This window comes from Megascapheus bottae, chromosome 22, assembly GCF_031878675.1.
Source record: "Megascapheus bottae isolate mThoBot1 chromosome 22, mThoBot2.hap1, whole genome shotgun sequence".
In the NCBI taxonomy this organism is placed as follows: domain Eukaryota; kingdom Metazoa; phylum Chordata; class Mammalia; order Rodentia; family Geomyidae; genus Megascapheus; species Megascapheus bottae.
In genome coordinates, this window is record NC_143530.1 from 19,948,927 (window position 1) to 19,975,878 (window position 26,952).

Genomic DNA, 26,952 nt, shown 5'->3' on the forward strand with positions numbered 1-26,952 from the left:
ACACCAGAAATATCTGTGGCTCAGAAATCTAGCCCCAGCAGAAAGGGACAGCTGCTTGTGTCTTCATCTTTCCTACCACCAGTCTTTCCTGAAGAAAAAAGAGGATGGTGTGGAGATGTATAGCAAGTTATCCCTGAGTGTCTCCCCAGAGTTTGACTTTTGGAGGTTCTATGGGAATACATCCTAGAGTCCAGACAGACCCACCCAGCACTGGAAAACGGTGGCCCCTGGGCTATTTTGATTCAATCACAACAGCAAGCAGAGAGGGAGAAAATCATCCTTTCTATTCAAGATTATGCTGCTTCATAGTAAGCTCTGGAAAACTTCAGGATTTTTCATTTGACTGAACCAACTGTGAACATTAGAAAATAAGTCAGCAATGTCACCGACCCTAAGACCTCTGGCATCCTCATGTGAATCATAACTCACAGGTCCCTTTAGTTTTAAATCACTTTCATTCTAGTAGATGTGTGTAAGGAAATTTCTGATTTCAGCAGAAACATTTTTCACAGCGTCTTGTTTCATATTCTTTAACTATGCCTTTATTTTCTTTCTTTATCTTTTTGCCATGCTAGGGATTGAACCCAGGGTCTCACACATACTGATAAGCTGGCTTTACTACTGAGTGGCACCCTACTTTCCTTATTTTCTTTTATGACTTCATTTGTGAAACTTTGGTTCCTTCATCTACTGGGAAATGTTGCAGATGTAAATCCAAGAAATTGCTATTCAAGACATTCATAAAATGAATATATTAATAAATGTAAGTAGGATGGTTGTGAATGCTACTTTGTAAATACTCGCTTTTAAAATAACCTCAAAAATACATATGTCATGTTTTAAATATTGTTTTATGCCTAATGGAAAAGAAAGTGAGATATAAAATGAGACTACCTAAATTTAGTTGGAATTCTTATTACCTATATTCTAAGGCAAATTGCGGGACCTTTTTGTTTTCTTTTTTTCTTTTTTTTGCCAGTCCTGGGCTTGGGCTCAGAGCCTGAGCACTGTCCTTGGACTTTCTCAAGGCTAGCACTCTACCACTTGAGCCTCAGCACCACTTCCGGCTTTTTTCTATGTATGTGGTACCGAGGAATTGAACTCGGGTCTTCGTGCATGCTAGGCAAGCACTCTACCACTAGGCCAAACTCCCGGCCTGCTGGACCTTTTTGTATTGTATTTCCTATCTATGAAATAGAGATAGTGATGCTCTCATAGGGTTGGATACACACACACACACACACACATATTCATGTATCCATATAAAGATATATGCATCTATAGAACAAAACTTATGAGATCAATACTATCTCTACTTTGTATAAATATAAATATATACACACACATATACATATATGTATAGAAAAGTAGGCTAGCATCTATTTTCATATATACATGTATATACATGCACATAGGCACATGGATTAATGTATACATAGAGATTCACAAATATGTATACATATATATATATAAGTATTCACATACATATACGGCACAATTATACAATAAGTGCCTAGTGAATGTTGCTATTTATGCTATTAGTGATGGTAAGGGTGGTAGTAAAGTTTGTAGCAATTTTCCTTGTTTTAGAGGAAGTCTATAAATAACTTCCTTTACAAACTCTATATTCTCAGATCTGTAGTCTCTCCCTGTCAAGTAAAATTTTGCTTGCAAGCCACAGGCCACCTGACTTGATATGTCCTGGAAGATATAAATCTGCTCCCACCCCATGAGAAGAGTCAAGCTTGTTGTTGTTTGCTTTTTTGTTGTTGGTTTTCGTTGTCCTTGGAACCCAGGACCTTCTCAGGAGAAGTAAGCATTCTATAATCCCCTAGCTCAGAGATGCTGGATGGGTTGAGCAGCTGGCCCTGTGAGGGTCTGGGTCAGCTTCTCCATGGCTCCCTCCTGCTTTTCCTCCTGACTCCAGGCAGGCACCACAGCTGCTCTAATCCTCACACCCTCCAAATGTTAAGCAGGAAGGAAACAGGAACAGGCCCTCATCAATAGCCTCTCACCCATTGTGAGACAGGAAGATGGCCCTCCAACATCCCCTTTCTTCCCTGCAGAGTTGCCCTAGGTCACCCTCTTGGATACATGGATGTTACTGGCAGAAAACCAGGCTGGTGTAGGCCATGTTAAGCCACATCAATGGGCAAGGGTATTTGCCAAGCAGGAAAAGTGAACCAGGGCTTGCCACCTTACTTTACCTTTTGTTCCTTTTTATGATCATCCAGATACATTATTTATCAAGGCACATTTCAGACACCTAGCCTAAAATAGCATGCCCTGACTCAGTCTCTACCCAGATGTATAATGTCAGAAGCAAAGAAACACACAAATGTCCTGTTTCCCAAATACAGCTGAGTAAGTCAATGCCAGCCACGGTTGAAATTTACAAAAACTGGAAAGCCTTGAGCCAGATGGACTTTCAGGATTGTGTTTTGGCCAGATGACTCACTCTTTTGTCCCTTATGAGGCAGTTTCTTTCTCAGAAATCCCCTGATCTCATCTCCCTGTTTTCTTCCTCCTCCATTACATGGATCAAATATCTCTCCAAATAATCACTTTCCATAAGTGGCAATGCAATAGTATGATATGAGTGTGAGTGTGTGTGTGTGTGTGTGTGTGTGTGTGTGTGTGTGTGTTTGAATGTAAGGAAGGTGAACAGAAAAAAAAAGACCATTTTCTTTTCATTTCACTCATTAAATTCCAAATCAAAACAAAAATTATCTCAACTTTGGGCAGTGTTGACTCATGCCTGTAATTCTAGCCACTCAGAAAGCTGAGATTTGAGGATCCTGGTTCAAAGCCAGCCAGGGGAGGAAAAGAATATTTCTAATTAAACAGCAAAAAGCCAGAAATAGAGCAGTGGCTCAAGTGGTAAAATGTGCCAGGCTCAAGTACATAAGCCAAGTAAGGGCTGGGAATGTGACTTAGTGGTAGAGTGCTTGCCTAGCATGCACGAAGCCTTAGCTTTGATTCCTCAGTACCACATGTACAGAAAAAGCTTGAATTGGTGCTATGGCTCAAGTGGTAGAGCTCTAGCCTAGAGAAAGCCCAAGGACTGTGCTTAGGCCCTGAGTTCAAGGCCCAGGACTGGCAAAAAAAAAAAATGTACTCATTACCTTACTTTTGTAACTGTAACTTTCTAGTCCATCACCTTTATAATAAATAAATAAATAAATACCTCTGAACCTCTGATATCAAACCCTTACGGATGTGCTACTGAAAGAGATATTGGGGGTTAGTGTGCCTTGCACAGTTGCTTCAATAGCATTTGTTTTTAAAATTTGTCTCCCATAGCCTCCTTAGGGATTGTTTACGCATAAATTTTGTCTGTTGAATGGATTCTAATTATTCGGGAATGACCTGTGCATGTTATGTAGATGAACTGAGAAAACTTTAAAACTTTAAATTCATTAAGTATCAGTAAAAACAAAACCCAACATCATAATAAAAAGACTACCTGTGTTTAAAAAATAAATAAATAAATAAAAAGAAGCCCAGCGCGGTGGCTCACACCTGTAATCCTAGCTACTCAGGAGGCTGAGATCTTAGGATGTTCAAAGCCAGCCCAAGCACTAAAGTCATCTCCAACTAAGCACTGGAATACCGGAAGTGGCATTGTGGCTCAAGGGGTGGTAGCCTTGAGCTGAAGAGCTCAGGGACAGTGCCCAGGCCCAGAGTTCAAGTCCCACAACGGACAAAAAGAAAAAATAAAGAAGAAAATACATCAATACCTTCTGGTAATTCTTGGTTTGACTGCTGTGCTACTCCCTCTCCCTGTCCCTACATTCATCTTTCCCTTTACAAGGAGCCAAGAAAGGAAAACAACAGGGGCTCAAAGATTCACAACTGCTGAAAAAAAAAAACAAGAAAGAAATAGGCGGGAGAAGCCCCTGCCTAAGGCAGAGTACACAGCAGAGCAGACACAAAATCCTTTTCTGCCACCTACTTTTAAAGGAAGCACATGGGTCCCTCCTTGGTGGGACTGGCCTAGCCAGCTGTTGGGGACCAGTCTTCACCTGGAAAGATAACAGAGAACCCCAAACTCAGGGGCCCCCTAGCCAGTAGAGTTGAAGTGTTGGCCAATGACCATGCACCATTAAGGAAACAGGACCCCCCCCCCCCAAAAAAAATCACTCACACCAGCCAGACCATAAGAGTTGCTTCTCCCCTGGCCATAGTGACATGGTTTCATGCCCTTGGATAAAGTTCCAGTCTACAGATTCACCGGAGCTGCCTGGAAGGACTGTGAGTGTTAGTTTGTGTTACGGAGCCTCTCATCCATCGTGATTTAGATAATTCTGCAACTGCCCACACGTGCCTGCGGCTGTAAACAAGCATTTTGCAGGAAACGCTGTGCGGTTTTTGGATCCCATGATAAATAGATGGTCCTCAGGCCTCTGTTTGAGAAATATTCGCTGAAGCTTTCCACTAAGGTATAATCCTGTTAGCTTTGGAGAATTTGGCAGAGAGGGGATTTGGAAAGGAATGTAATGTTCGGTGAGATGTTAAGTATCTTTGAAAGCACCCAGCTATAATAGCAATAATTCCTCGCATTTGTGAGCTGACTCGACACCAAGTGCTTACACCTGTGGCTTTTGTTTCACTATCTCCCCAAAGTATCAGAAAATTCCACCCATAGAGATTGTGGCAGCCCACTAATGCTGAAGCTTGTGACTGTTTGCTCTGTTTCTCATAGGTTGGGCTTGGAGAGTTACTTTGTCATTGTCACCTATGGTAGCTCAGCCTAGCTAGTGGTCCATGAATTTCCTTTGCACACAGTGGAACAGAGTATAACCTACCAAACACAACTCTCCTCTAAAACAGGAGCTTTCAACCGTTTATAATGAATTTCTCAAGTGTGGTTGGCAAACTACCTATATCAGAAACAGTTTTGCTCCTTCTACAGCCATTTATTCTACCCTAGCCTGGAGAATCCAAATAAATTCCCAGGCATGAGGGCTGGACTTGCATACTTTCAGCCACGCCATAGGTGATCCTCACCCATAGTAACAATTAAGGAGACTCATTCTAATGTTTGAGGAGGACAGCTGAAGAAAGGCTGCCTGGCAGGCTCCTGCTATGGCAACTATCTAAAAATGCAGGCCCACAAAAAGGACTCAGTTGTATAGACCAGGCCCTGAGCCAGCAAGCAACCCATTAAACCTTCAGTGAAAAAGGAATTTAAGGGGGAGCCAAAAAAGTTCAGTAATTGAGATAAATAATATTTTAATGAAATACACATTATATATAACATGTACATTATGAAATACATACGTGTACACTCAGATTGACCGATAGATGGATCCATAGATGGATGTTGGGCGGGGGAATGGGGATAACCAAGTGCCTAGGAGTTTGCTGAACACATGCTCCATCACTCAGCTACAACCAGTTTTCCCCACCCTGAAAAATTTTGAAAGGGACAGGATATTCTTTATTTAACCCCAGGGTGGCCTCAAACTTGCAATCCTCATGCATCAGCATCCAGAATTAAAAGCATGCTCTATACACCCACAAAACCCATGCAAATTTGAAATAAAGACATAGTGCTACCCAAATTTCCCTTTTGCCTCAGGCTCCTGGGCTTGGCTCAGTTCTGCCAGGAAGCTCTTAGTTCTCTCTCGGTCCATATGCTATCTGGATGGGCTTTGTTGCCTCTTTGTATTCTACCTGAAGGTTAGAGCTGGGGGACAGGGGGCTATAAACCATTTTATTTTTGTGTTGTAGTTCAGATAGCCTGATTTCATTAAATTGGACACACTGTTCTTTCCTTTGAAAAGTTAGTCTGTGGTTTTTAATGAAACAGAGTTTTAATCCAGTGTGTGGTGGTGGTGGTGGTGGTAGTAGTGGTGGGCTGCTCACATACTGTGTTTGATGCTCAATTTGGGAACTCAGTAAGCCATTGTGATAGCCAAATAGGCTCCTCTGTGGGGTGTCACTTTGCCTCAGCTGTCGCTCTCTGACAGACTCTTCTGGGTGTGTAAAATTTTAAATCCTTTATAAACATCAATGATTGGCATAATTGGTGTAATTATAGGTATCTAAAAAAGAGAAAATGTCTATGTAACAGCTGCCAATAGTTGGTTTCAGGAAACATGCAGTCACTTGTGGAGATCCAAGCTCAGAATATAAATGCTTGGGTACTATTACTTCCACATGGACCAACTTGAATCAGAGATGGCCCAGAGATAGACAGAAATGTGCTCCCTCCCACAAAATGGAGCCTTGTAGGGATCAACAGACAGAGAGTGCTCTCCAAGGAGGGTTTGGTCATATGCACACAGGTGAGACAACCACGGTGGCCTCCAGCCACTATTCACAAGTGAATAGTTTCAATGGTCCTTCATTAATTCATGTTTAAGCGGTTCCACCGTTGTTTAAGCCTTTGTCGATGGGATTTCAGACTGGAAAGCTGTTGGCATGTCTCTCTTCCTACAAATGAACACAGCAGAAATGGGAATATTTTGGAATTTCTCTACTCACCTATTTGGGAATCTATTTTGTTCATTAAATGCTATGGTTACTGAGATGCTCTTACAGCCAATTATGTTAGTAATATGTTCTTGAACTCGTACCCATTGCCTCCTACTCTCTTAGAAGACAAGTGGGTTTGGAAGGGGAGAAAGGAATTAATTGGGAGAAGTTGAAACATCACAGAGGAATTGACCCTCAGGCAGATTCTCTAGGTCTGTTATTGCCAGTCAGCCTATCAGCACTAACCTACAGCTAAGGAAATATCCTCCCACATTGCCTGAACATTCTTACATCATTTAATCAAATGTATCCTTTTACAAAGGGCTTTACAGGTTTTGACCAATGCCTTTATTTTAAAATGTAAATTTTATATAGCCCACCTAACATCAATTTCAGAGGAAAAACAGTGAGTTTTGTACTGAGAGGAACAAGGATTTTAATGATGAGTGACAATAATAGGTAATTTGGGATCATGGCTAATTTTTCAGGGGAGAAAAATCCCTGAATATTATGTGAAGACTGAGGGATTTCATAGGATTAATCTACAGAGTTGGCTCAAAGATTTAAATTTCTGTAACCAGTGACTCTAATGTCAGATCCCTAAATCACAAACTTGTGTCTCCATCTTAAATGCACTCTTACATATAAAATGAATGAAAGAAGAATGTTTCTGTTTGTGTTTATGTGTGAACTTCCTCAGAGAGCACTAGTGTAAAGAAAAGGGTAGTCTATCTTGACTTCTGCTCTGGCTCTGATGAAATTTCTTTCTTATTTCTAGACAAAGTAGCCTACACTTACCCCCAAATTGCCAAATGGCCACATAGATGTCCCATCAAGAGAATATAGTATTATGAGATTAGCATTGTTACAAGGAAAGAAAGCCAAATAGATCATACAAAAAATGTGACATTATTCATAACATTTAACTTGGTTGTAAAATTTCCCTGTGTGTGACCTCATATGAGCCTCTTCTATTGCTAAGTGAACTTCAGTTGTTTAAAGTGGAAAGACACCTCCCACCTCTGCTGCATAGCACTGAGCGTATTGGGGAAATCAGACAGAGTAGGGAAAGACAGAATATCAACTGGCTACCATTACAGTCCAGTGTCTATTACTGAATCAACTGAACACCTACTAACCATTGATGGCTTTCAATTAAGTACCAAATGTTAGTCTTCCTTAAATGTGTCTATGTGGGTTCTGTGTCATTTCCAGCCCCATGATTTCATGTTACTTGAATGAATCTGTTCCTTGTAATAGAGTCTAAGAAGAGTGAGGCCACTATCAGAGAAATGAGAACCAGCCTGTTGAGTCCTAATGGAAAAAGGGAAAGTGTTCATTTCAATGATGTTAAAATCTTGTGAGTTGCATCCTGGCTTGGGTTATGTCTTTTAGACAGTGTTTCACTGGGGAGCGTAAGGTGGCCTGCAGCTAATGACCCTCCTCCCTCAACAATTCCCAAGTTATAATCCCATTGCATTAACATGAGAATGTCAAATATGCACTAGCTTAACACACTTGATGAGATTTGTAGTTCATAATTAAATTGTGATCAACTTGAAAAAAAAAATCTCTGTGAGTTGAAACTATGTCACTGTCAAAGCTACATGTCATATATACATAGATGTTATCCCAAACTATTGATAGAAAAATCATCTTAGCGGGATGGGCAGCTGTCTCTACATGATGAAATTATCTATTTACTTTCTCTGAAGAATATCATAATTGTTTCAAAATATGGTTTAGGGTTTTGTTTTTGCATTTGGTGTACATTTTGGGCCAGTCCTGGGGCACTGTCTCTGAGCTCCTGTTGCTCAAGGCTAGCACTCTACCATCTGAGCCACAGTGTCACTTCCAGACTTTTCTGTTTATGTGGTACTGAGGAATTGAACCCAGGGCTTCAGGCATGCTAGGAATGCACTCTACCACTAAGCCACACTCCCCACCCTGGTTTACTTTTTAACTTCCATTCATTTCTACAAGTCCTTACTTTTTCTCCACAATATTTAGTTTATAGCAATCATTTCCAGGGTGAGAACAGTGTCAAAAGCCTATGTCTGCCAGACACCAGTGACCTACACTTGTAATCCTAGCTACTCAGAACACTGAGATCTGAGGACGGAAGTTCAAAGCCTGCCTGGGGTGGCAGATCCAAAACACTGTTATCATCAGTCAACAAAGAGACAGAAATTGAGCTGTGGTTCACATGGTAGAGCATTAGCTTTGAGCAGAAAAGTTAAGCCAGACCTTGAGGTACTGAATTCAAACCCTAGTACACACACACACACACACACACACACACACACACACCTTATGTCCATAATATGAAGAGCCAGTAATTTGCCACTTCTCGTAGATTCTCAAAAAATAATTCCACAGCCAGGCACGGTAGCTCATGCCTGTAATCCTAGCCACTCAGGTGGCTGAGTTCTGAGGATCATGGTTCAAAGCCAGCCTGGGCACTAAAGTCGGTGAGACACTTATTTCCAACCAGAAAACAGGAAGTGGCTCAAGAGGTAGGGCAGTAGCCTTAAGCTGAAGAGATCAGGGACAACACTCAGGCCAGAGTTCAAGTCCCATAACAACAACAACAACAACAACAATAATAATAATTGCACATATTTAAAAAGATGTATATAAAGATATATTGTTATGACAATAAAAACTGGAACTCTTCTTAGCCTGTTTCTTTAATATACTTCACCACTGTAAACTTCTTCACAGAACTATCAATCTCTTTACTAGTATATATTAGTTGTGCAAAATATCTTATTCTATTTATACATTCATTAAATGTATTTAAATCATACTCACACCCTGTATTACTCTCACTGCCCCCCCACCAATGTTTTAAAAGACACTGTTGGGAGTAATCTTTGGATCTGGGAAATGTAAAGTACTTTTTATAACTTCAGCAACATATTTCTTCTGAGTATGTTTTTTCCATTGAGTGCTCATGCAAAAAATTGAAACTGTTAGCAAACCCCCAAATGTACTTAGCACGTGATCTTTCAAAGACAGGCTTGAGACCTCCTTCTGCCAGGAGAGGAACAAAGTAGGATGTGTTTTGAGACTACAACCCCACGACTTCCCAAGAATTTCAAATAAATTATTCAGAGTCTCTCTTCTCCGGGGATCTGGCAAACAGTAGAGATAAAAGGCTCACATAGGGACTGTGAGAATGGGGGAGGGGAGTTGAGACAGCCAAGGCAGAGAAAGCCCAGGCAGAGACTCAAGGACAGGAGTTCTAGATGAGACCATTTTCACAAGTTTTAGGTGTTGAAGCTAGGGAAGTTAGGGCTGGCGCTGGTAAGAAAGTGACAATTAACCACATATACAAGGGGAGCTAATTGATCGTTAAACAAGGCCGGGTTCCTGGGTCTCATAAAGGCAGTTACAGGCAGAAAGGCTAATCATCACACCACACTGCTGGTCAATTACTGGGCAGCCTGCTTAAGTAACAGACTAGGGTTTTCATTTTACCTCCTGCCTTTCAACTGAAGTAGCACATTTGTTGGGTTTTTAAAAAGTAGACTTACATATTTGGGGAAATCTCTATAGAACCCAGTGGGTAAAGTAAATAGTATTTCATATCTTCCTCTTTAAAAACAAATCGCAAAAACCTCCAAGGGACACCATTGGAACATATGTATCATGCAAAGCAATTTCATGTATTGGTGTACAAATGGCTTACAACTCTGCCCTTAAACAATAAACAAACAACAAGATTTACAAAGTAGAGAAAGGCCCAACTCAGAGGTTCCTGCCTTTGACTAGTTTGGGCCTAGCATGTTTGGCAGCTCTCCATAAACCAATTGCCATGAATTAAAACTGTCAGGAGAATATAAAATAGGCTAAATTTCTTAGTACCTGTATCCAAGACAGACACACATAGAGGTGCATTGTTAACTAAGAGACAAAAGTAAAACTCGGAAAGCCTGGTCAAACAGCCCCCTGGGAAATACCGTTTGGTGATGTGAAGGTTTTTTTTCTTCTTCTTCTTTTACACATTAAGCAGGAAAACAACATATGCAGGAAACCATAAAACCCTTCAAGTTAACTGTAGCCAACGGTCAATCTCATTAGGATATAATGGGTGGACTACAGCTTCTCTTAACTGCCTGGTGCTGAATCCTGAATCCTTTCCAGGATTTTATGCTTGCTTTCAGGCTGTCTGCCCTCTGGACAACAAAACACAAGTTCCAGTCACAATGCTGATACCATTTTTGCATTCTCTTCTGCCTCAGTGACTCCTCCTAAAACCTAGGTCCTACATTTATTGTCGAGCAGACATTTGTTGCATGAGACATACATAACATATATAAATATATCCAACTCATTAAACATGCACTTTCAACTGAGGAACACATTCTTAGAAAATGGAGAGACTGAGAAAGGGCTGAAGGAAAGGGAGAGTGGGGGGGATTGCTAAACTGTTTACCCTCACGGGGGGGGGGGGGGGGTTCAGTGTTTCTTTATTATTCAAACTAGAAAAGACATGTATTTTAAGAGAACTCAGTCACTGAGTAATTCTTAATTTCTCCAGTAAAACAAGTAATGATTCTTTGACCACATATTTATTGTGAAAATACACACACACACACACACACACACACACACACACGAATGCCCAAGTCATTCTGAGGCTGAGCATTCTTGAATCAGACGAGAAAACAATTGATTTAGGATAATCGTCAAGAACTTACTGTCTTCTTTCTATATTGCTGGCACCATGCTGGGCTTGAACAGACAATGCCTTCTGCTAACAATCCCAATATTTATTCAGCTCATACAACATCCAGGCACTATATGCACTCCACTACATGCACTCCATTTGCGCCATTTCACTCAAGCTTTACAGCAGCTTTATACATTAGACAGCATTCTTTCCACTTAATGATTGTTGAATATTGAGGTTTTACAAGGCTAGAAAATGTGACCAAGAGGCTCCAGAGCTGCTCAGTCTCAGAGCCAGCGTTGGGACCTAGGTTTTCACTAAGTCTAGGGCTCCCACTTAGCCAAGGCAGGAAGAAAGAAGTGCCAATGCAAATTGGAAGCTCTTATAGCCCCATGAAGCAATGCAAACAGTCCACAAATGAGATTTAAGCATTTACTATGTACAGAGTACTAAGGACAGCAAATTAACTATTCAAGATGTAGTTCTTTCCTCTCTAAGAACTGGAATCTCATGGCAATGTCTGGTTAGGGTTACATTGGAGTTTCAAGGATTGAAGAGGTGTGGGGGGGAATCCTTGGGTGCAGCATCTTCACTAGCTGCATGCAGTTTGAGCATGTATGTAGCAGATCCCCAAATACCAAGCTGATGTGGAAAGATGTTCTCTCACTCATCTGTACTACCCATTTTAGCTTTCAAGTGATAGAACAGCAATGTGAAATTTAGAAATGTAGATGGTTAGCCAGGTGGCTAAGCTGTAGCTGGTGACTCAGGCTTATAATCCTAGCCACTCAGAGGGCTGAGATCTGAGAATCACAGTTCAAAACTTGCCTGGGCAGGAAAGTCTGTGAGACTCTTAACTCCGATTAATTAACAGAAAACCAGGAGTGGTGCTGTGGCTCAAAGTGCTAGAGCACTGGCCTTGAGCAAAACAGCTCAGATCCTGAATTTAAGTCCCATGGCTGACAAGGAGAGGGAGGGAGGGAAGAATGGAGGGAGGAAAGGCCGGAGGGGGGTTACAACTTACTAGGATCTATTAGAGGGATGGGTGTTACTGAATATAAGTAGAGGTATTTCTCCATGGTAGAAAGGCTGAGCGGGATTCACAAAACAAAATCTATCATAAAGAAAAATAAAGGGCACCAAACTTCCACCCTGAGAAATCCCAGGGAATATGATGGATCTGAATCCCCACAAGTCTTAAGTCTTTCTGGACATATGCATCTTTCCAAATACTTCCTTAGGATCCCTAAACTGCTTAACATTTATTATGAAGCATTCTGGTCTGCGTCATTTACCACCCCACGTTTCTGAATCCACAAATGCAGGGGTCACTTGGTAGGTGCCCATGCCCACTTTCCACCATTTTGCCTCCTCCCTTTCCTCAGAATCCCTGAGTGCATTGGTAAGCGCCAGAGCAGTGTCAGCAGAAGTCTAAAGTTCTCCCAGGCACTCAGCCCACCATATCAGATTGCATACTCTTTTATTTTTCCTTGGCACTTAAAAGGGATTCAGCTAGGAATTGATAATGTTTCACATTTACACTACCACCTGCTAGGAAGGACATAATAGGGCTCCCCAAAGAAAAGCTTAAATGTGTATAAAAAAATCTTGTTCGGGGATGGGAGTTTGACCTAGTGGTAAGAGTGCTTGCCTAGCAAGGTTCAATTCCTCAGTACCACAAACAGAGAAAAAGCCAGAAGTTGTGCTGGGGTTCAAGTGGTGTAGTTCTAGCCTTGAGAAAACCTAAGGACAAGTGCTCAGGCCCGGAGCTCAAGCCCAGGACTGGCAAAAAAAAAAAAAAAAAAAAAAAATTGCTCATGGTGTTAGGATGGGGGCTACATGCATGCATGCACGCAGCACCACTACTAAAAAATAAAAACCCCTATATTTGTGTGTGTGTGTGTATCTACATAAACACATTTACTGTTACCTGGAAAGTCAAGGGAAAAACAAAAACATGTGATAAAGGAAGAAGAACTGGAGGAAACAAATAGACTAGAGCAGAATGTTGGAAGGGATGACTCTGACCAAGACATATGGGACACTTAAATGGAAATATTGAATGCTGACTCCTTTGTAGAACCTTCTGAAGTCAAGGAAAAAGTCAAAAATAAAGACATTGGAGCCAAGAACTGGTAGCTCACTCTTGCAATCCTAAACCATTCAGGAGGCTGAGATCTGAAAATCAAGGTTCGAAGCCAGCCTGCACAGCGAAAGTCCATGGGATTCTGATCTCTAATAAACTACTCTGGAAAAACTAGAAGTGGTGCTGTGGCTCAAGTGGTAGAAGGCTAGAAATGAGCAAGAAAACAGCTAAGGAACAGCACCTAGGTTCTGAATTCAAGCCCTAGGACTGGCAAAAAATAAAATAGAAAAGAATAAATAAAGAGGGCATATATGGCTTAAAAATAATTCATTTCTATCAAGGTTTTGATGCGTCAGATTCAAAAACAAACAAAAAACAAAAATTAAAAAATCCCCCATCATCACAGGGAACCAACACTCCAGAATGATCCATTTTACAAAGATGGTTATGGAAACCTATGATGCCATGTTGTTTCAAGATCTCTTTGAAAAATGGGATATCACAATCATAGAACATTTACAGAATATTTTAGCAGCTTGCATAAAATTGGAAAGCTGTAACTATCTTTAAGAGGTAAATCACAATGAAACTCACTATTTACATTACTTTTGAGAGGGGAAGATTGCTTTCTACTGAACAAAAATACCTGTTTGACTAGTCTCCAGAAATTCTGCTTCCAGAACCAGGGAAACTCCCTTACCTATGAACAATCCAGATGGGGTAAGGGGATTATTTCCAAACACATCTGCTATTAACCTTTCCGCTCCAGTGCTGAAAAATGAAAATACACATAAAAAATTATAACTTCTGACCGAACAGCATTTGGAACTAAAGAGGGCTAAAAAACCAAAAGGTTTTTGATTGGTTAACAGCAATTGCTACCCTTCAAGATAAACACAAATTGGGGAAGGGCTTCAGGAAACCCAAGGTAGTTTCCTCCTTGCCTACCCTTCTCAGTTCTGCTGTTGGCTGAATGCTGACAATACAAACCCGGACATACATGCTATTTCGATCGCTGAGAGGTAACAGGCTAGCCCTGGTGTCCCATTTTCCTCCAGCAAAGCCCTTGTCAGCACCATCCTGAGCTCTTGTTTATTTGTTTTGTTTTTTTGAGGCCAAGTAATTCTATTTTTTTTTTTTCATTTCATTACTGGTAAAGGCTTTCTCCTCTACAATCTCTTAAAAAATTTAACTGGGCTGGTTTCTAGGTTGTAAAGCAACAAACACTAGCAGTGCAGGAGATAGTAGCTTCAGAAGCACAAGGTTAAGGGAGAAAACAACAACAACAACAACAAAAGACCAGCCAACTGGTTTGATCTGTGGAGAATTCTGTCCATGCTGCCCCTCCCCCTCTTCTAGAAATTCCAAGACAAAGGATGCTTATTTTAAATGTAGTAAACTCTGAAAATGAAAATTCCTCGAAAGCCCTGACACACAGATTCCGCTGACACCATCATTTCTGGGTCAGGCCTGCCAAATCTGGCCAAAAGGGCCTTGGTATTCGTCAATCACATGGCTTGGAACAGGCTCTTCAATTGAAAGCAGAGGCAGATGGACCGCTCGCTGACTGAGACCATTTTAGACGTCGGGGAGAATGATGACAAAAGTCAAGATTTAGGGTTCAGTTCCAGCTGATTTTATTTCCTTCTCAAAAAAAGTTATTTACAGAAGGTATATATCAACAATCTGACAGGCAGTGAACTTGACATGATTAGCTGGCATGATTTTTTTTCTTTTTTTCTTTTTTCCCCCAAAACATTGTTTTTGTGGCCTTGAATTTTAAGACAAATATTCTACACGGCATATTGCACAGGATGGATGGCAAAAAAAAAGTTTAAAAACAAAAACCCTTAACGGAACTGCCTTTAAAAAGGCAGACGTCCTAGTGCCTGTCATGTTATATTAAACATACATACACACAATCTTTTTGCTTATTATAATACAGACTTAAATGTACAAAGATGTTTTCCACTTTTTTCAATCTTTAAACACAACAGCTATAAACCTGAACACATATGCTATCATCATGCCATAAGACTAAAACAATTATATTTAGCGACAAGTAGAAAGGATTAAATAGTCAAATACAAGAATGAAAAACGCAGTACATAGTGTCGCGAACTCAAATCGGCATTTAGATAGATCCAGTGGTTTAAACGGCACGTTTTTGCTTATAAAAAAAGTGCAAAAAAGATGTGGTTTACAAGTTAAAGCTACAGGATCCCTTTTTGCTGTAAATGCACCAGTTTTAAAGCCTCTGGACAAAAACAGTATATAAAAAAATCTTTTTTCTTGCAAGCATTCAGTGCTTGGCTAATTCTCCTCCCCATTTTACAAGACAGGGCAGAAGGGTGGGTACTGGTGGCAGGTTAAGGGATACTGTCACTTTAAGAAGCCTGCAGATTGAAGTGTAAACATGGAGAAATTAGGGGCTGATTTTTTTAAACTGTGTGAGATATTAACCAGCCTCCCTATTATAAAATCAGGAAATCCAAACAGCGATTTACACCGATTAACACCCCCTTTATATATTTTTTACAAAAATACACTGAGAAAATAATCAAACGTTTTCATCTCTCTTGTCTTTTTTGTTTTTTAAAAGTGTCAAAAGTCTACATTTAAATATAAAAAATTAAAAGTTAAAACTCTAGCCCTTCAGTGAAGGAGACGTAAAATGGCGTGGGAAACAACAACTACAAGAAAAAGAGAAAGAAAGAGAGAAAAGGAAAAGAAAAAGAAAGAAAACAGAAAAGAAAGAAAACAGAAAAGGAAAAAAAAAAGAAAGAAATCAAAAGGAGGGGGAGAAAAGGAAGCAAAAGGGGGAAAAAAAAAGGATAAGAGGAGAAAAAAATGTTTGGCCAGTATAAATACGTCCATATATAAAATGGCATCTGATTACATTTACAAGGAAAAAAATAAAACGAGGATGGAGCATCGGTGAGAGAAAAAAAAAAAACAACAAAAACACGTCTTCTCATTTACACCTATAAGGAAGAAACACATACACACTGAGAAAAATTTGGTCCTGAATTGGTTTTTTTTTTTCTTCTTCTTCAAAAGTCCAGCACAGATTTGAGTTGCGTTTGAATCCTTTAAAGAGTTAAGAATGAAAAAAAGCTGGTGATAATTCTGTCGTAGGAATCAAACATAGCGCCATCTATCTGCTTTTTTTATATTATCCTACACTATTTTAAAAACTGCTCAACAGTCTTATACAGAAATCTTTAAAAGATAGACAGGATAACATGCTATATTAACCCCACCAGTGAAATAATCCAACACCATCACGATTCCAATTAAGAAAAAAAAAAACCTCTTTATTCCCCCCCTTCCCTCCCCCAAAAGACCACTCGCCCCTCCGTCGCCCCAGCACCCCCGTCAGTCCTCCTCTCCTCGGGGAAGTCTTCCCCTCCGCGCTCCCGTCCAGACCCGAGGGTGGAGGCCCAAGCCCGGGCCCGCCGCCTCCCTCTCCTCCCTCCCCACCCCACCCCCACACACACCCCCGGGCCGGGGCGCCCCGAGCCCCCACTCCGTCCGTGTCCTCCGCTGCGCTCCCCCCCCACGCCCCTCGGCCCTGCTGGCGTGGATTCCAACCAGGTTCTCAAGTCCTCGCCCCAGCAACGCTGGGCAGAGCGCTCTGGCCGGCCTCCTCCCCTTCTTCTCCCCCCTCTCATCCTCCTCCTTCTCCCCCGATCTCCTCTTCTGGCTGCAGGACCAAGGAAAAAAGAAAAAGAAAAGAAACAAGGTGGGTGGGGGCAGCGTGCAGTCAGTCTCTCCGTCTCAGCGCCCTGGGCCAAGCTCTTCACCTCCGACTCAGCCTTCTTCAGTCTTCAGGCATGGAGGGGTGGGGTGAGGGGGGGAGAATATAAAATAAAATCAAACGCAGGGGGAGGGGGGCGGATTCCCCGCTTCTGTCTTGACCGAGAAAGCGAAATAAAAATCAATCAACCAACCAAACCAAAAAAAACCATCAAAAACACCCAGTCCACCGAGGCTGGTGAAGGGGTGGAGAGGGGCGAGAGGCTTCTGCAGTCTCTCTGGCATCTTCTTTCTTGCTGGGGGAGGGGGTGCACACACAAGTCCGGAAGCTCGTTGGAGGGGGGGGAGTCTCTTCAAGCCAAGGGGAGGAAACTCCAAGTAGCTTTTTTTTTTTTTGCCATCAACAACAACATCAATAACAACAATAAAAGGTCGCCCCAGTCTACCCTCCGCGTCCCCGGCCGGGGTGATGGTGATGGGGGAGGGGAGCGCGGGAGCCCCGGCGCCCCCTCTCCAAGGCGGGTGGGGTGGGGGACGCGGCCACATCCAGCCCTGCTCACGGTTTGCTTTTTTCTTTTTTTCTCTTCCTTTTCTTGTTTTCTTTCTTTCTTTCCCTTCTCTCTCTCTCTCTCTTTCATCTCCGTATCTGTTCTTTTTCCTTTTTTTCTTTTCTTTATTATTATTTTTTTTGCTTTATTTTTTTCCTTTTTTTTTCTTTTTTTTTTTTTTTAAATTTTCCTTCTCCTCCTCTCCTGGTGCGCCCCTCGGCCCTCCTTCTCCCCCCCCAACCCCCCAACCCAGCCGCCCTCCTGCGCGTGCACGCGAGTGCGCGCGCACGCGGCGCGCTCCCTTCAATAGGTGAAGACCAGGTTGGAGATGCTGGACTCGAGCCAGTCTCCCGAGATCATCTCGCTCACCTCGGGCGTGCAATAGTCCGGGAACTCGAAGTGTGAACCGGAGCCCGGCTCGAAGTTAAAATCCAGGTCCCGATCCAACGCCGACGACGAGCTGAAACTGCCCAGGGACATGCTCTCAAAGTTTGAACTGGGATTCAGGTCGAGCAGGTCGTCTTCGAACTCGTCGTCGGAGGACGAGGAGGAGCCCGAGGACGACGAGGCGGACGAGTGCGACGAGGCCGACGAGGACGCGTGCGACGGCGCGCTGGACGGGGCGGGCGAGGCGGCGCGCAGGCTGGCGTAGCCGCGGTGGTCGGCGGGCGAGCGGCCGGCGGCGGGTGACGAGGCGGCGCTGCTGCGGCCGCTCAGGCTCGGGCCGTCGGGCGAGCAGCCCGCGCCCCCTTCTTCGTACAGGCCTAGGGGATCGCTGGGGTCGGCTCCGGCGCCCAGGCCGCCCACGGGGGACGCCGAGGCGCCCAGGCTGCCGAACAGGTAGACGCGCTTCACCTTCTTCTCGGCCAGGTGCTTGGCCGGGGCGGCGAGCGCCGAGGAGGCCCCGGAAGAGGCCGCCGCCGTCGAGCTGGGAGTCCGCACCTTGTACAGCGAGTGGTGATCGGCGGTCGCAGCGGCGCCCAGGGGCAGCAGGGCGGCGGCCCCCGCAGCCTGCTCCGCGGCGAAGGATGCGGTGGCGGTGGCCGGGGCTCCGGACGCGGCTTTGCCTCCTCCTCCGCCGCCGCCGCCGCCGCCGCCTCCGCCGCCTCCGCTGCCGCCCGGCAGGACGAGCTTGGCGTGCGGTTTCCCGGCCGCGCCGCCCGCGCCGCCCGCCGCTTTGGAACCGCAGCTCTTCTTGGGCGCCGCTTTGGAGTTGGCGCCGCCGTTCGCGCCGCCGCCGCCGCCGCCGCCCCCCGCGTTCCCGCCGCCGCCGCCGCCGCCGCCCCCGCCGCTGCCACCGACCTTGTCTCCCTTCTCCCCGGGCTTGGAGGAGCCGGACGAGGAGGACGACGAGGAGGCGGCGGCGGCGGCAGCAGCGGCCGCCGAGGAGGCCGAGTTGGCGTTGCCGGACTTCACCTTCTTCCTGGGCCGGTACTTGTAGTCGGGATAGTCAGCCATGTGCTTGAGGCGCAGCCGCTCCGCCTCCCGGATGAAAGGGATCTTGTCGCTGTCCTTGAGCAGCTTCCAGCGTTTGCCCAGCCGCTTGGAGATCTCGGCGTTGTGCATGTCGGGCGACTGCTCCATGATCTTGCGCCGTTCGATCTGCGACCACACCATGAAGGCGTTCATGGGTCGCTTGATGTGGCCGCTCGGCGTCTTGCACCAGCTCGGGTCGTCGGCCTTACCGCCCGTGGAGGCGGTGGAACCGGGCGTAGGGGACGAGGCGATGCCCAGCTCGAGGCCGGCGCCCGAATCCGAGCTCTCGCCGGCCAGCAGCGCTTCCGTGTTCTCGGCGTTGTTGGTTTGCTGCACCATGGCCCCGGCTCGGCGGGCGCCCACGCGCGCTCACACCCTGACCAGTGTCCGCGGCGCGATCGCCGGGCCCTCCCGGCTCCCCCGGGCCAGAGGCAAGCCGAGCTGGAGCAGGCGCGACGCGGCCGGCCGGCCGGACTCCTCCACTCCGGGCCGGGGCAGAGGTGGGCGAAGAGAGAAAAGTCCCCAAAAGATGCGCGCCAGCAGCGCTCCGCCTCGCGCTGAGGAGTTATAGTTCCCAGGCTGGAGTGTCTCTCTCTCTCTCTCTCTCTCTCTCTCTCTCTCTCTCTCTCTCTCTCTCTCTCTCTCTTTTTCCCTCTCTCCTTCCCTCTCTCCTTCCCTCTCTGCCTCTCTCTGTCTCACCGAGCTGCAGTTTGCTCTGTCGGCTCGGAGTCTGGAGACCGGACTAACGTGGAGAGGAGTTTCTTGATTGCTCGCTGCTGGCTGAAGCGTCTTCCAGTGCAAGTTTCTCGTCGCCTCCCAGGCAAGTCTGTCTGTCTTTTTTTTTTTTTTCCTCCTCCCCTGAAGCAGTTGATTCCAGTTCACGAGCGCTCTCGGTAGCTCAGGAAAGCAACATAGTCTCTATCACTTAGTCCCTTTCCTACCGTGCAAAGCAAAAAAACCCACTCTGGCTCCAGGACTCTCTGTGGGCGGAATCGGCACTAAGGAGTTGGTGCAATTATTTTGTGGCAAGGTAGGAAGCCAAAAAGCCTGCATGCAACAGACTGGCATGAATAAATGTATGTTTCCCGCTCCCTTCTGCAAGAAGGGAGCTGGTAATGGCAGAGTTCCTCCAGTGCAGACTCAAGAAGAAAAAAAAAATTTTTTTTAAAAAGAAAGAAAAAAAAAAAAGCGTGCAAGAACTAGAGACCCGGAGTGAGACAGGCCTCTTCCCTCACACACAGTTTCTCTTGCTGCAGCTTAGAGCAGACCCCAATTCCGCCTCGCGCCTCTTTATCCTTTCACAGGCTTGGCCGCAGCCAATCAACCGCTGTAACTAACGCTTCCTCGTGCCAAGCCCCTCCCCCGACCTTCCCATTGGCTTGGAATCCGATGCAATAATAATCTCCGCGTGCAATGAGAAGCTCCAAATCTGACCTCATTCCAATTTACAGAGCAAACTTTTTAAAAGGGCTAGAAGTACAGCTGAGATTTCTGCTGCCTCTTTTTTCCTCTGGCTCTGTGTGTGTGTGCGCGCGCGCGCCCGCGCGTGCGCGCGCAGAGGCGCGTGCGTGTGTGTGTGTGTGTGTGTGCGTGTGTGTGTGCGCGCGCGTGTGTAGAAGATGTTAATGCATGAAATTATTAAGGGGAGAGACGGAAATGTATTCTAACCATTATGTAAGATAACAAGGGGCTCTTTAGGGGTAAGGGTGAAATACTGTAAATGGAAGCTCTCTGCTTAAAAGCCAAGTGATTATATTTATTAGTTCTTTTCAGCAATGGAATAAAAGAATCAGCCTCTAGTGCCAAATCTGTTTCTCAGCTCCTCCTCAAAGCCAGAGATGTAAAAGGGGACGAAAGCCACGACAATAAATCAATGGATATTGAAAACCATTAAGAAAGTGGTACCTAGACACCTGTCATCACAATTATTGTAACAACTCTGGGTACAGCACAGATGTGATGTACTGTGCAAATCCCTTCAAAACCTTCTCTGTATTGTTTGTGGAAGGCAGAAGAGAAGACTTTTTTTTTTTTTTTTTTTTGGCAGTAATTGCTTACTCTCTTAACCAAACAGAAGTTAACTATGGTTATTTCATGATTTAAACTCCCCTATAAATCCTGGATAGCCCAAACAAGGAGCTTTGCCTTGAATCACATTAGGCAGTACTCCACAATTACCTCAATAGGAAGCCTCGCATAGAGTAATACAGGGCGATAATACTGAGCAAAGGATGGAAGCTGCCTTTACTTTCTAAATGTTTTCCAAAGCAAAAGACTGCTTCTCTCTCTATTCTCTTCCTCCCTCCCTTTCTTCTTTACCTTTGTATAAATGTAAGCCTGTGTGTGTGTGTGTGTGTGTGTGTGTGTGTGTGTGTGTGTGTGTGTGTGTGTGTAGTGTTGCTTGGAGCAAATGGAACTGAAAGACAAGGCAAAAAGAAACTGTGGGGGGAGGTGATAACTGGCAGTAGGAGAGAAGAGGGCCTCTAAATTCACATTAGCCCTGCATGCAAATCCTTTGTACTGGGTTTTTATCTGTGAGGATGTGACTATGTCTTAGCTCTCCTAGCCTGTGATGTGAGAATTCTAGGAGTTACTTTATAGAGAGGACTGTTGTTAGTCACCACCAGTTTCTGGCTGTTAAGCGGTCATGAAGTGTAAGCCCTCAATGAATGCTAATGTAATGCTTGGTGATTCAAATGCCAATTCTAGTAAAAGCAGCATGTTGTTGGAGAAGCTGAAATTTGGAGGGCCAGTGGTGTGAAAGAGCCATCCAGAGATCGTAGATGGGGTACCCTGTTTGTCCCCAGGGCTTTTTAAAAGAAAGGAACATTGTAAACAAGAGTGTGAGAAATGTGACAAAGAAATGCACTTTGATATTCAAAAATATGTGTTAATTTGGCCAAAACAAAAGGACCCCCCCACTCTTTCTTAAGGTCTGAAAAGTAAATTTTTTAAGAAGAAAAATTGGCCTTCATTTACACTATAATAGCAAACCACTTTCCTTCAGCCCAGTGATAGGTAGGGACAGCACAATGTAAAAATCAACTTTCAATCCAGGTCACAGTAATGCTGGATACTATATTATCTAATCAAAAGTTTTCTTGTCAAACTTTTTAAGTATGTATACTGGCAACAGGCCCAGATCGTCAGATGTAAAAAATTTGCTGGGGAAAAAAAACATCCAATGGAGGCAATGGATTGGATCAACCACAAGCCAGAATGTTTTTGTGGATATCAGCAAATAATTTTTGTTCATCAGTTACCCAACTTATATACTTTTTCTTTCTAGAAGTGGAAATCTTAAAACAACACCAAAATTAAAAAAAAAAAAACCCACAGTGCAAAGACACCTTAGCATAGGTTTCATTTTTTTTCTAGTGTACATATAATCCTACATGCTATCAATCTGACCTAATTCTTCTAAGGAACATATTGTCTATGAATTCAGTATTTTCACTAGGATTAAAAAAGAGAACAAATATATTTATATCAGAATTTGCACCAAATGATGATTAATAGGTATAACTAGTTTGATAACTCAAAGTGAGTATCGAGGTAATTTATTACCTTTATATTTCCACCACTAAATATGAGGAGAAAAGGGAGAAATTAATCAAAGAGCCATGGTAATTATGTTTATACTTAATACACAGATGTTTTAAGAGTGAACTAAAAAGTAGTCACTGATCTAATTGTTTTATTATATGCATTTTTTGCATTTCTACAAATTCAACAGTTTTAAAGATGCATCATTACATGTCATGTCACTAGAAGAAAAAAATTGCAGTAATAAATAGCAAAAATCCCACTTTTTCATCCCTCTAATTGTAAGATGTATCTATCTATTTGAGAGGTGTTGAAATGATAAGAAAAGGTTTTAGAACTGATGAAATGGTATTAGTAAGCTCCCTTAACTTCATTAAACCATTGTTGTTTGTACATGTACATATATATATATGTATATACATGTATATATATACATTTCAGTATTTAACTTTTGAAGCAGGTCTGTTTTTTGGTGTTAGATCTCTTAGCCTGTAAGAAACTATGTGGCAAGTGGCCTTTAATTAAAGCCATCTTTTCTCTGAGTAAAGCCTGTGCATACCAGAATGTACTGGGCTTCTGAATAGCAAATAATGAAAAGGATTCTGTGTTCTCATTACCTAACTTCATGTGTTTTGTAATCAGTTCTCCATTACTGACATTTTTTTTTCCCCATCAAATACCAGCTATTTGGTGGTCCCTGGAACATCAGTACACAGTGTTCCCTCTGCTGGCTTTTCAGTACACGAAGTGATTCTTATTGCTACTCTTTAAGCAAAAAGACAGGATAATATTGCAAATAAAAGAAAACTGTTTTAGAATAATGGACTCATTGTCTACGCTGGCAATGATGTGAGACATTTCAAGTTTTTACTTAACGTAGATATTTGCTTATTTTATCTTATTCCATTAAATCATGGAATCCATTTGAGGTCTCGCTATAATATATGCTAATGCCTGGCTTCTGTTCCTGACACCCGGGCAACATAAAATCCTATATCCATAACATAGTATGGGGTATCAAAAGGAGTTCTGTCCTATTGTCTAACTGTAGCGTTGCAATGGAGAGAACCTGAAACTAAGACCATCTGTATTTGAACTGATTTGCAAGGTTTTGCTTGCCTTGCTTGTAAAGTGATGATTGTGGGAGCTGGTCCACTCTGAGTATTCAGTTCAAATAAAATTTGGGGTGAGTAGTTATACTTCACTTGAGAGAGAAGGAGCCCTAGAAAATATGTCATTGGCTTTTGTCAACTGAAAGGCCCCTGGCTTTTTGGTTCCATACATTACACAAGCAAGCCTGAGGTCTTTATGAGGCTGAGTCTGAGGCTGGTTTTCTTCTAAGTCAAGGAGACAGACTGAACTTGCTCTCCCATCTTTTTGGGTTTGGTGACTGCTGTATTCAAACAGGACTTACAGAAGAGAATTGTACCGAAAAATCATTTCTGTAAACAGTTCTTCAAAACATGGTAATGAAATCTACGTTTCATTTTTACTCATGGAATTTCATTTTACTATCAGAACAACATTCCTGATCATGTCTCTTCCTCATAACCACCCACTCCCACGGACTAAGCTCAAGTCAGCCATTCATACCAATGCCAACCCGGGCCAACTCATTATTATTATCCCCCCCCTACCCCCTCCGTTTTCTCAGGAGAACAGCTGGGATAGCCTGGGCCACAGCCTAGGTCTGAAGCATGGCCACTTTTGCTCCTTTTCTCCAGGCCCAGACTTGTCCCGCCCACCTTAGAGCCCACATTTGCACTCCTGCCAATCGCCTTCCCATCTGGACCGGAGCGGACGCCAGGTGGCAGTGCTGAGCCTCCCTACGCCCGCCCGGAGGCCTGGGGAAAACAAGGCGGGGACGGTCCACTCCCTTTCTCTCCCCGGAGCCACCACCCACACCGTCCTCCAGGAAGCCAGGTAAAAGATGAGCGGGGTGGCAGGGTGTGTCCGTAAACAGATTTCTTTTTGAAGAACCAACCTGAGCCTCCAGATTCGCTCATCGGAAGCTCCCTGGGACCGGGACAGCCTCATTATCACAGCCCCTGGAGTCTGGGACCCAACCCTGGGGACCTTATCCGTTCTCCCTGTGTGCGGGGCAGGAAGGAGTCAGGACGCAGTTTCTCCATCAGCTGCTCCTGGAAGGAAGCAACAGCAGAGAAACGACGCTCCTGACTTCAGAACAATACATACATAAATAAAATATTTTAAAAAACGCAACACCACCAAACAAGGTTTCCTTGCGCGCAGGCACGGGGCCCCTTCCAACCCTCAGCCCGCGCAGGATTAATGGGGCCCAGCCTCGCCTTTCCATCACAGTTACCCTGAGGAAATAAATTGCAATCGACTCAGGCTGTGCTTTTCGGAGGAAAGTCTTTCCTGCTGTAAACACGTTCCGGGCGATCCCGTCGGCGGCGTTTTAACGCCTGTCTTCCCTTTAGGTTTGCAGCGAGTGGGGAAGGAACCAGGGACACGCGCCCCCCACCCCCGCGTCCCCACGGGCTTCTCCGACCTGCTCGGGGCGTGCGTGCGGTGGGGAGCCGTGGCCAGCCAGGCCCCAGCTAGCTCTCCTCCCCTGCCGCCGCTCCCCACTCTTCCCTCCGACACCCCCCCTGCCCCCAAGCCTGCTCGGCGCCGGTGTCCAGTTCCGCCACTGACCGGAACCGGCCAACGCTGCCCAACACCCTTGGTGCTGGACTCCCAAGCGCCTTCTCTCCGGTCCCCGCGTGGACCGCACGACGCGCGCAGCCGCGGGGTCTCCACCGGCGCGGCGCGCGGTAGGGGACCCAGTGTGGGCTCCGATTCTGCCGCTTGCCCGGGGCCCCGAGTGGGACGTCCCCGCCCTAGGATCCGGATGGGGAAGGGGTGTCGTTTCCCTGGGATGAGGGAGGAGGGTGGACTAGGGGAGCCTCCCTTGCTGGGACTGGGGGGAGGGCTGCGTCCCGTGGTGCCTCCGCGCCCTTCCGCGGAAAGGAAGGAGAGGGGCCTTGGCCCGAAGATGCTCCCCCACGCTCGGGCTGGGGGTGACTGTCCCCCGCGTCGGAGAGCAGGGCGCGTGTGGCCGGAGGATAGCACAGGATGCGCTTGGGACGCGGGGAACCGGGCTTTGTCCTCTTGGATTCTCCGTGGCTCCCCGCCTATCCGCCGGCATCCCAGGCGCTCAGGCCCGGGCGCAGACTTCCCTGTGTGACCCTGACGCCCCGAAACCACCCCGGTGCCCCAGCCGCGGTGTGGGTGGGGGCCCGCCCCATGGATCCCCGCCTGCAGCCGAGTGCCAGCCGCCGTGACGGTTGGAACCCCGGGGAGGAGAGCGGCTGATGGCACTGGGGCGCGGGTGGGGGGGGGCCTGGGCGGGGGGGGGCGCTTCGACACCCCGAAGCCAACATGGGCAGACCGGTGGCGGGCGGTGGGAGAGTGGACGAGTTCGCGCCCTCGGGGAGGAAAACCCGCGGGGAGTAAATGCAAATGTCAGATGAGAGAGGGGCGAGGGAGGAAGAAAGACGCTTGCTGGCCAGGAGGGAAAGGCAGGGCGACCGCACCGGCTGCCAAGTGACGCGGGGCAGGGGAGGGGAGGGCGGGCGCGTGGCGGGCAGCTGGCATGGGACGCGCGGGCTCCGCCAGGCACCGGATTCCCCCCCCCTCCTTTTTTTTTCCTCCCAGCGCTTTTCCCTCCCCAGTTCCCGCCGCCGCAGGACATCACCCGGGCACAGACTGAGCTGGAGGGGGGCGGGCGGGGGGGGGGGAGGGGACATGAGATCCCAGTGGCCCACGTCGCGTCGGTGTGCGGTACACCTGGCACCCCGGGACTCGCCATCTGCTCTCAGCTGCCGCCTCGCGCCCGTGGGTGTGGCCCTGCGGAAGATAAGAGGACGGGCGGGAGCGAGGACGGCTTGGCGCTGCCAGCTGACCTCCATCCAGCCAGGCTGGCAGGGCCCTTCTGTGCACCCCGCTCAGCCTCTGCCCCCCACCCGCGGGCCCTGGGCCCTCCCGCCCTGCCTGCTAGGAAGGAATCTGGTGTATAGGGTAAAGTCAGTTCCCACTTGGATCTATAATGCATAAGCAATCCTGCCAAGAGGAGGGTGCTGGAGAGTGAGGGACTCTAGAGGTTTGGGATTCCCCCCTCTCTGTTCCCTGAAGCATGAAATACCCACCCCCGCCCCCCTTTCTTCCTGTCCTCTGCTTTCACAGTGCACAGATCAAAATTCAAAATGTCTGGCGCTTGGGGCAAGTAAACGGAAGGCTAGCCCTTCCTGCCCGGCAGATTTAACTCATTGATTTCACAAATATCTGACTCTAAATACTGCCTTATTGTGACAAATGTCAATGTGTGTGCCGTGGCCATTCTGAAATAAAAATTCGTGGCGGATGTTACC

The 26,952-nt window shown here is 45.6% G+C and overlaps 1 protein-coding gene across 1 annotated transcript; it reads right to left on the bottom strand.

Moving 5' to 3' along the window:
- Positions 1–17,802: 17,802 nt before the first annotated feature.
- Positions 17,803–20,422, bottom strand: Sox4 (SRY-box transcription factor 4). Its single transcript, XM_090356313.1, has one exon. The coding sequence runs from the start codon at positions 19,367–19,369 to the stop codon at positions 17,858–17,860; it is 1,512 nt and encodes a 503-aa protein (XP_090212439.1). The 5' UTR covers positions 19,370–20,422; the 3' UTR covers positions 17,803–17,857.
- Positions 20,423–26,952: the final 6,530 nt, after the last annotated feature.